This window comes from Acyrthosiphon pisum, chromosome A1, assembly GCF_005508785.2.
Source record: "Acyrthosiphon pisum isolate AL4f chromosome A1, pea_aphid_22Mar2018_4r6ur, whole genome shotgun sequence".
In the NCBI taxonomy this organism is placed as follows: Eukaryota; Metazoa; Arthropoda; class Insecta; order Hemiptera; family Aphididae; genus Acyrthosiphon; species Acyrthosiphon pisum.
In genome coordinates, this window is record NC_042494.1 from 115,366,794 (window position 1) to 115,375,419 (window position 8,626).

Sequence of the window (8,626 nt, forward strand, 5' to 3'; positions counted from 1 at the left end):
CATGGTGTCAAGTGTACCTATAAGTGTATGTAGAATGGAAAAATGGTAATAATAATATCAAAAATACACGATATTTACGAGATAAGTTTCATCGCTTCTCGGGACACTGGTTTCTTGGGTCTGGAGAACTTTTTAGCTATCTGATTGGCCACGATCTGCTGTCGGTTAGAGTGAGGGAATGGCATAGCGTCGGATAGCATCACATATAGCACAACTCCCAGTGCCCACATGTCGTAGGAAATCGGGTCGTACGGTATGCCCTTAAAACAAAAAAACAAAAAAATCAAAAAAGTGAACTATGTGACTATGGGGTATAAGCTTAGCGACAATAATTTTTATATTATCACATCTGGTTCATTGCGTGAACTTCGCGGATTTCGGGTAATAGTTTAGTATAATTATTACTTAAGGCACATATTTTCTAACATACGTACCTAAAATTTTTCTAATAAAAATATAAAAAGTATTTATTATTCTGTATATAGTAAAACTAGCGGATCCTGTATACAGCGTTGGCAGTGACCAATTAAATAAATACCAGTGGAATTACCTTTTCTTAAACTCTGTTAAATGTAAGCTGCACAGATTCTGTACTACCATACATTGAAGTGTCACTGCACCTACAGGAATATCGTTTTGATAATAACAATTATTAATACCAATAGCAACCGCCAACCATTTACAAACAAACATTTCTATCGTAAATCTTAAATCACTATTTGAGTACCTCCCCAAATTGGACCTCTAATTTACCTTTTTTTAATTGCCTATGTTACTCAAGGATAATGTAGCATTCTATAATGGTGAAAGAATTTTTTTAATCGGTCCAGTAGGTTTTGAGTTTATTCGTTACAGACATCCAAATCTTTCCTCTTTATAATATTAGTAGGTACCTATATAGATTATATAGAAGTATGGATATAGATATAGATTATTGGCATTTCAAAACAAATTTGACTGAAACAAATATTGACTATTTATTTATTTTTTATTTATATATTATAGCTGATCTCGTGTACTTCGTTGCCCGCAAAAATTACAACTCTCAAAAAAATTGTGATTGTCCAACTCATTTTGGGCGTCACTTTAATAAATAAATAGAAGAAAACAGAAAATCGCGGTATCGAATCCCCTTAGTTAGATTTTAAAATGTACACTCATGTCTCCATTGGCCATTTGTTACTTATTAATTTTATTATTATCAGTATCAATATGTTTTATTTTATTTCTAATGTAATATTTCAACAAACAGAAGATAATTAAAATTAACTCATCAGATATAAAGTCAAAAAAATTTTCGTTCGGATGATATTTATTCGGCCGACACTTCAATCGACCGCCGACAACCCTTCACCTCCCTCCCATGCAACAATATTAATAATAATCAATATTATCGCATGACTATAGGTATACCGCGCATCACACTCAATAATAATATCATATGTATCGTAGTCAGGGGTTTTTTTTGTTTCGATTCATTGTAATCGCGTCGCGTGGGACGACGAAAGCTGATCGCTGATTCGCATGTTTTTGTATTTCATTATGAAAACCATAGAGTGTAATAAACTATAATATTCTATATATATTATTATACTTGTATACTTAGTTTAAGTTGTATAATGAAAACAAGTTCGAGTATGTTTAGGGGGAACTGGACTAGTAAAGACCTACTGTCCTAGAATCAAAAATCCCCACATTTTTCCATAGGAGCGTTTGCTTTGAATCACCCCACCCATTTAATATCTCTTTAATTATAATTTCATTTCATTTTTTTCAAAAATCTTAATCTAAAACTAGAACGTTCATACTTTTGTTATGACAGTCGTAGGTTCCTATAGTTAATTTATTTATCGGACTAGTATATATAGGCACCTATATATAGTTCATGCGGTTATAAACATTTGTATAGTATATTCCTATGTAATTATTTGTCTTATGTACATGGTCATAAATTGTCCAAATATAATCTTAACATCTTAGTAGATAAATTATATACTCAAAATTCTTTTTTCTTAATATTCACAAATTTTACACCATCGATAATGACTTCAATAACTTCTGTAAATGTCGCATACCTACCTACCGCATGATAGTGTTTATATATATTTTTTGGAATATGCATATTTAAGTTAGGTACTTGAATATTGAACTAAAACACATTTTATAAAAACGGTATATAGATAATAATATTATTTATACAAACATATAATGCTATATTGCTATTTGTAAATACTAGATACTACACTTATACTATGAAGGTGTATAACTGTATACTATTATATTGATGTTACACTATTATCGAATTTACGGTTAAAGTTGGTAAAGTTATTCAATGAAAGGCAATATCAATCCCCAAGACTACTTTACTATATGATAGCAATCTTATAACCAAAGTCCCCACGGCCTCATATCAAAAGAGGACTCCGAGAAGTACGAAAGACTACTGGTCTAGGTACTGCAAGACAATATGGCCAGTGGGTCAATTCCCCCCCCCCCCCCAGGGTGTTTAATGCACACCATAATTGGCAGCATATTATACGCACTTGTAGCACTTCTGGTGCAGCATATGACGAACTGCCGCAGTACGTCTGGCTCATTAGTCTCCGGCCTCGCTCATCCGCGCACAACCTGGCGAACCCGAAATCGGTCAACTTGACCGTCTGCATGCTTTCTAATAGTACGTTTTCGCATTTTATGTCCCGGTGCGTGATGTTTTTTCGGTGCAGATAATCCACGGCCTCGCATAACTGCCTGTGGTGGCCATGACGCGTTCGACCATGAAAAAATCGAGAGCACACAACATAATAATGTATCACTATCAGTGGCGTCACTGGTGTATATAAGAGGGGGTTCCTGTTCCATAGTGAAATTTTGGTTTCAATTGAAATATATAATATCATATGTAGGTAGGTATGTATAGTGTATATATTATCATAACTATATAGCCCCCAGCCCTAACTCTCGGTGCGCAATACGACCGTTGTTGTTTTTATTCGATTCCGCTGTAAAATAACTGGGTTTTTTTTATTGTTTTAGCGAAGAGTGAATAATATGTTATTTGATAAACATGGATCAACTCTTCGTCAGAATTTATAGCGCATAATATTTTCATCTGTATCGACGGCGTGACGTATGAGTTGTGGGGTGCCGTCTGCCGCGGTTTATAATCACGCTATTATTTAATTTCAGTTCGGGTATCGTAGTTTTAGCCACTAAACACTCATAATCTTTGCCGGGGTATTTAATTGTTTTATGTCGCCACAACGTCTGTAAAATAATTTTTTCAATTTATAGAAGGGGGCATGAGATTTTTAAAAATGTACAAAGGGGACGTAGAATAGTAGAGGTTGGGAACCACTGATCTATAATGATGAGTATTTAAAGTGTTGGTAGAGTTAGTTAGTGGAGTAAGCAAGCGGTAGGCTGCGAAATCTATTTTGCGAAAATACACTCAGTTTGTCAAAACTCAAAAGTGCTAATTAATAAAAGATACATTTAAAAAAAAAAGTTCATCCAGTAGTATTCAATACGCTGTCTAGAGTTGATATGACGACGATGCATCAAAGTATCAAACACAGTCCGAAATAATAAAATAAATGATTTAAAATATATAAATGTTGGAAAAATGAAACGATTGAGGCGGCAAACGTTTTCGGAAACAGCACTGACCTGAAGAACGTGTGCGCTTGCCACTGCGGTATGGTCTTGACGTGCTGCATGTGGCTGAGTAGGTCGCCAATCTCGCAGTAGTCCATGAACACGTGCACGGTGTACGGCGTCACGTATATCCGGTGCGTACTGACCACGTTCGGGTGCCGAACCGTGCGCAACACTTCCAGTTCTCTGGGCAAGAACTTTCGCACGTACGACGAAGTGCCGGGGTCGCGCCGCTTGTTGATCACCTTGCACGCCACCCGAGCCGTGGCCGACGACGACGACGACGCCGGCGCCGCCCAGAACGCTTTCCGGACTTTGCTGTATGACCCGTGGCCGACGGTCGAGCCCAACCGGTAACCGTCGGCAATCAACGCCGCCGAGAGCGCGTCTTCATTGGCGAGATGCACGATTCGTGGTCGGTATTTCGGCGGCGGCCGCTGTTCAGGAAGAATCACAGGATTGGGCGATACTTCTTCGGGGGCGGCGGCTGGTGGAAGTCGGCTGCACTGTTGCGGGAGACGTCGCTGTTGCTGCTCTAGGAGTCGCCGATGCTGCTCCAGTAGACGCTGCCGCTGGTGGTGGTGTTGCTGCTGCTGGTGCTGGTATTGGTGGTGACCGTTCATGGAATTTCCTTGGCGGTTTCAATGGTATCCGTTAACCGCCAAAATTGTTTTCAATTTTTAATTTTTAAAAATATTTTCACCGAGCATACTAAAAGATCGCAGTACGCGGACGACGATAGTAAAATATTTTCGTGTTTGGAAAAACGAGTCGGCGTTGCCATACACGCGAAACTTTCGCGCCTCCATTCCGTATGCAGTGTAGTACCTATACACTATATTAATAATATGTATTATAATATTATGTTTTCTGTAGGTACTTCATCATATATTATACAATAAAATCTCCCTTAACAGACACTTTTAAATAGTGGACTCTTTAAAATATCGGATGTTTTTTGGGAACACACTACAAAATGTCTACAAACTGAACCCTCTGAATAGCGGACACCTCAGAATAGCGGACAAAATGTCGGTAACCGAGAGTGTCCGGAATTTAGAGGTTTCACTGTATACTCAAAAGCAGGATTAAGACCTTCGTGTTCATAACTCAATAAAGCTCTATGTTCACACAATAAAGTCCTAAAGAAATTTCACGCCTTATAAAAATATTATGTAAAAAAACAAATAGGTAATTGCCAGAAGTAATATTTATAATTTTTAGATATATAAAAATGTAATTCAATTTGTATATATTTGTATAGTTTTAAAAATATTTGTTACAATGTTTATATTCGTGTTTCGTATTACGTAAATATGTAATCTGAACATTTTTAATATGATAAAAAGATGACATTAGAATGCATTCTTTGTTTTATCTGATACAAATATATACTAAAATAAAATAATTTATGTATGCAGTATATTTTGCCCCCACCTTTAATCAAGTCCAGTATTATCTGCAGTAAACTTAATATTATTTTACGGTACAATTTCGAAAGTAAGCACGTTCCATTCCAAGACGAAATATTTGCCAGATCTTTTTGATAAGTCTGCGTACAATAATTTTACATTTAACTTAATAATTTGGAGAAAAAATATTGTTTTGTGTGCTCATATTTAATGCGTGTGTACTAACTACTAAATATAGTTATGTTTCGATATTTTCGTGGCATATATTTTCTACCCTCTAAGAATAAACAACCGTTACTTAATGATATAGTGACATGACGTATAGGTAGATACTCAGTAACCGCGATTCAAATCGAAATCATTCATTTCTCATCAATCATCGCATAAATTGGGGCCAAGAGCATGAACCAACTTATAGGGCTTTAGTCTATTCATCAACATTTTAATGTACCTAAATCTGTTGACTGTTTATCAAAGTATCTCGTGATCAAAAATGTTCCTACTATTGTAGAGAAATCATTTTTTAATAATTCTTATACGGTCAATAGTACCGTTTCGTTCATTTGAAAACGTTGATATCACCTTAACTATGACTGATATTTTTATAATACAGTCATAAAATATGTTCTATAGTCACAGCCCACATGCTGTAAAACAATCATTATTATTTATTGCCTATCATGGTCTATTGAACATTTATTTTGAACATCAATACAGCTGATAAGAAAAAATTTAATATATTTTTAAAGACATTTATTTTTATTCATATGTATATTTTTAAAACTGTATTATAATATGTGTTTGTTATATAAGTTAATATGGGGCTCTCTCATTTTTGGTACTAAGTGCATTTGCGTAGTGTAAATCTGGACCTGTATATTATGTGAGTGTAATATATAGGTACCTACTACCTACGCCGTAAACTCGTAACAGTAATATTTCGTTGAAACTTTTGAGCAATAATTATTAGTCGCCGAGGGGTGAGCCCAACGGAGTATATATTTTGTAAACTTCGTTGTCAAATACAAAGCGTTTTAATTTGATTATGAATTTTTGGCTTGATGTGTACTTATAAGAGAGTCATGCATTTTATTTGTTTCAGGGTTTTCTGGAAACTAATTTCATAAAGTAACCATCTAGAAGTTCGTTGCGTGGTGCACCGTGCTACATGATGTCGCACAACGATGATAAAGTCAACAGTGACGATAATTCAGTTGCTGTTAATGCAGTTGTGAACTCCGGTGACTGCAGCGCAGTGAGTATATTTATATATAACATTATTATTATATAGACATATTTTTGAATTCATTTAAATTGTGTTGTTTGATATTTACTTTATACATTTATTGTGTAGATGAATAATCCAAATACAGCTAACATGGCGAAAAGTACTTCCAACAATTTGGAAAGAAATATTATGGTAGTAAGTATATACAATTTTTATACCATAGCTGTATTGTTTTTAACTGTCCTTATATTATTTTATTCAGGCGAATAATTCAAAAATGCCTGAACCTATACCTACAGTCCGTAAAAGTGTGGTAAGATGATATAGAGCTCAACAATAATGTTCAAAGTTATTATTAATAAACACATTGTTGTTTTATAGGTAGCGAAAGCAATAGAGTTTTTGGTACTCGAATCAGTACAAAAAATGCCCACTGAAAGAAAAATTAACTTCTTAAGTAAAAAAGGATTAACTGATGTTGAGATCCAGTATTCAATTCAGAGAGCAGCGATGATCTGTTATGATAATCAAAGTCTTAATAAACAAAATGTAACTGTGGACTTTCTATAAGCCATAATTAATAACGTTCATAATTTAATTAACTTAACTCAAATTATTTTTGTGTATAGCAATCCGCTCATAACAATTCATCAAATGCTCCTGGTGCTATACAAACATCATTTGAATCACAGAGCTGGTACAGTCGTCTTTTTGGACCGATAGCTTTTGCTGCCGCGGTTGTATACATTGGGTATAAGTTGTATAAAGTATGTACAAATCCTTTAAATATTTAAGTCTGACAGCCTATTAAATATATCGTCTTTTTTGTTCTAGAAATACATAGAAAGCTGGCTCTTTGGAGCTCAAAAAACTCCATTAGAAAATCGTTTGGAAACAATAGAGTTGTCAGTCCAAAGGTGTATAATGATGTTAGAAGAAAAAGACAATTTACTCAAATCATCAAATACATATGCCGATCGGCAAAAAGAATTCAATATTCAAGTTCGTGCTGAACTAAAATCTATTAAAAGTTTACTCCTCAATAGGTATTTATTCAAATGTGGTTAATTTATTTTGATATATACTATTATTTTTATTGTTTAGATTCCAATTTCCTCCAGCCCCTGCATCTTCCAGTATACCCGAATGGCAACTATTAAAAAATACTAAATCACAAGTAGAACAGCAAGATAAGATCAACAATAGTGATGTACCAAATTCATTACAAACGAGTGAAAAGAGTATACTTAATGAAACTCAAAAAAATCCAGTAGTTGATGCTCAATTAAATGGTCTTAATGGTAGTGATAACGATAAGGATTGCATAACAATTAACTCTACGTCTAATGAAACACCATTACCAACTAGTTCTAATCAAAATCTAATTACACCTAAAAATATGGATGATGAAAATGATAGTGAACATATTGAGAATAATGAAGGTATAAATAAATGACGCGCAATGTATGAATGTGAAAAATATATTTTTCAACTTATCTTCAATTTTAAAGTATGAAAATCATTATAAATCAGATTATTAAAAAAGATTATTGATATTTGTGCATTTTTTAAACATATTTATGTAAATGTTAGTTGGGTTTTCTATGGTTATGTGTATTTCAGATCTAAATAAAAATAAAATAAGTTCTCTCTGTACTTTTTTGTGATAGCAATTCTGAATTAATTTTGTTTTCCTTGACATTTTAAAATATAATAAATTAACTGATATATTTTATCTTTATCTTTATTTTTTATTTAATGATGGAATAATCAATATAGTAATAAATATGTTAGGTACCTAATAAATAAGCAATTTTAAATGTTAAAATTAAATTAATAGTCTATTTTTACTAAACACATATTTTTATGTTGCTAAGTATTCAATTCACAATAAAAAGTAATTTAAAAAAATATTATTTATTAATTTTTTTAATATATTCAAATTTCAATTTTCAAATACATAAAAATGGAAAACTTAATGTTTTGGTACATTTAAAATAGTAAAATAATATACGTATGAACAAATTTTTAATCTAAAATGCAGTTCTGTAAAGAATACTTTTAAAAAGTACTTGAGGAAATACTCGAATTTTTTTAAGTATTTAAGATACTTCTCAAATACTTTAATTGTAAAGTATTTCAAATACTACTCAAATACTTTGAAAAAGTATTTGGAATACTTTTCAAATACTTTTGGTTTTAAAGTGGGTTCCTTATTATCGTAATATAAACACATAGGTAGTAGGTAATCTAATAGTTATCTGATAGTTTTAAAGAGAATATTGTTATTCAATATTCAAAAACTTTTCTTAGAAATCTGGTTTTCACA

At 33.1% G+C, this 8,626-nt stretch overlaps 2 protein-coding genes across 2 annotated transcripts in view; one reads left to right on the top strand and one right to left on the bottom strand.

Annotated features, from left to right (window-relative positions):
- LOC100165613 (testis-specific serine/threonine-protein kinase 3) overlaps positions 1 to 4,482 on the bottom strand; it is a 5,906-nt gene extending 1,424 nt beyond the window's left edge. The window contains exons 1-3 of the mRNA XM_001945957.5: positions 3,670 to 4,482; positions 2,544 to 2,751; positions 79 to 260 (exon numbers count right to left, since the gene is read on the bottom strand). Coding sequence (XP_001945992.1) covers positions 79 to 260; positions 2,544 to 2,751; positions 3,670 to 4,280 — 1,001 coding nt within the window. The 5' untranslated portion in view covers positions 4,281 to 4,482. The remainder of the gene's footprint in view (positions 1 to 78; positions 261 to 2,543; positions 2,752 to 3,669) is intronic.
- A 1,415-nt stretch (positions 4,483 to 5,897) lies between these two features.
- LOC100576039 (peroxisomal membrane protein PEX14) lies at positions 5,898 to 8,032 on the top strand. Its single transcript, XM_003246756.4, has 7 exons — positions 5,898 to 6,324; positions 6,424 to 6,492; positions 6,560 to 6,610; positions 6,679 to 6,846; positions 6,927 to 7,064; positions 7,132 to 7,343; positions 7,402 to 8,032. Exons 1-7 carry the CDS (start codon positions 6,238 to 6,240, stop codon positions 7,751 to 7,753), a joined length of 1,077 nt encoding a protein of 358 aa, XP_003246804.1. The 5' UTR covers positions 5,898 to 6,237; the 3' UTR covers positions 7,754 to 8,032.
- Positions 8,033 to 8,626: the final 594 nt, after the last annotated feature.

Bases quoted from the DNA above. Each gene is read 5' to 3' on its own strand.
- LOC100576039 (XM_003246756.4), top strand. From the start codon at position 6,238: ATGATGTCGCACAACGATGATAAAGTCAACAGTGACGATAATTCAGTT. The intron at 7,065-7,131 runs GTATGTACAAAT...TTTTTGTTCTAG, and splicing joins TTGGGTATAAGTTGTATAAA to AAATACATAGAAAGCTGGCT. The intron at 7,344-7,401 runs GTATTTATTCAA...TTTATTGTTTAG, and splicing joins AAAAGTTTACTCCTCAATAG to ATTCCAATTTCCTCCAGCCC.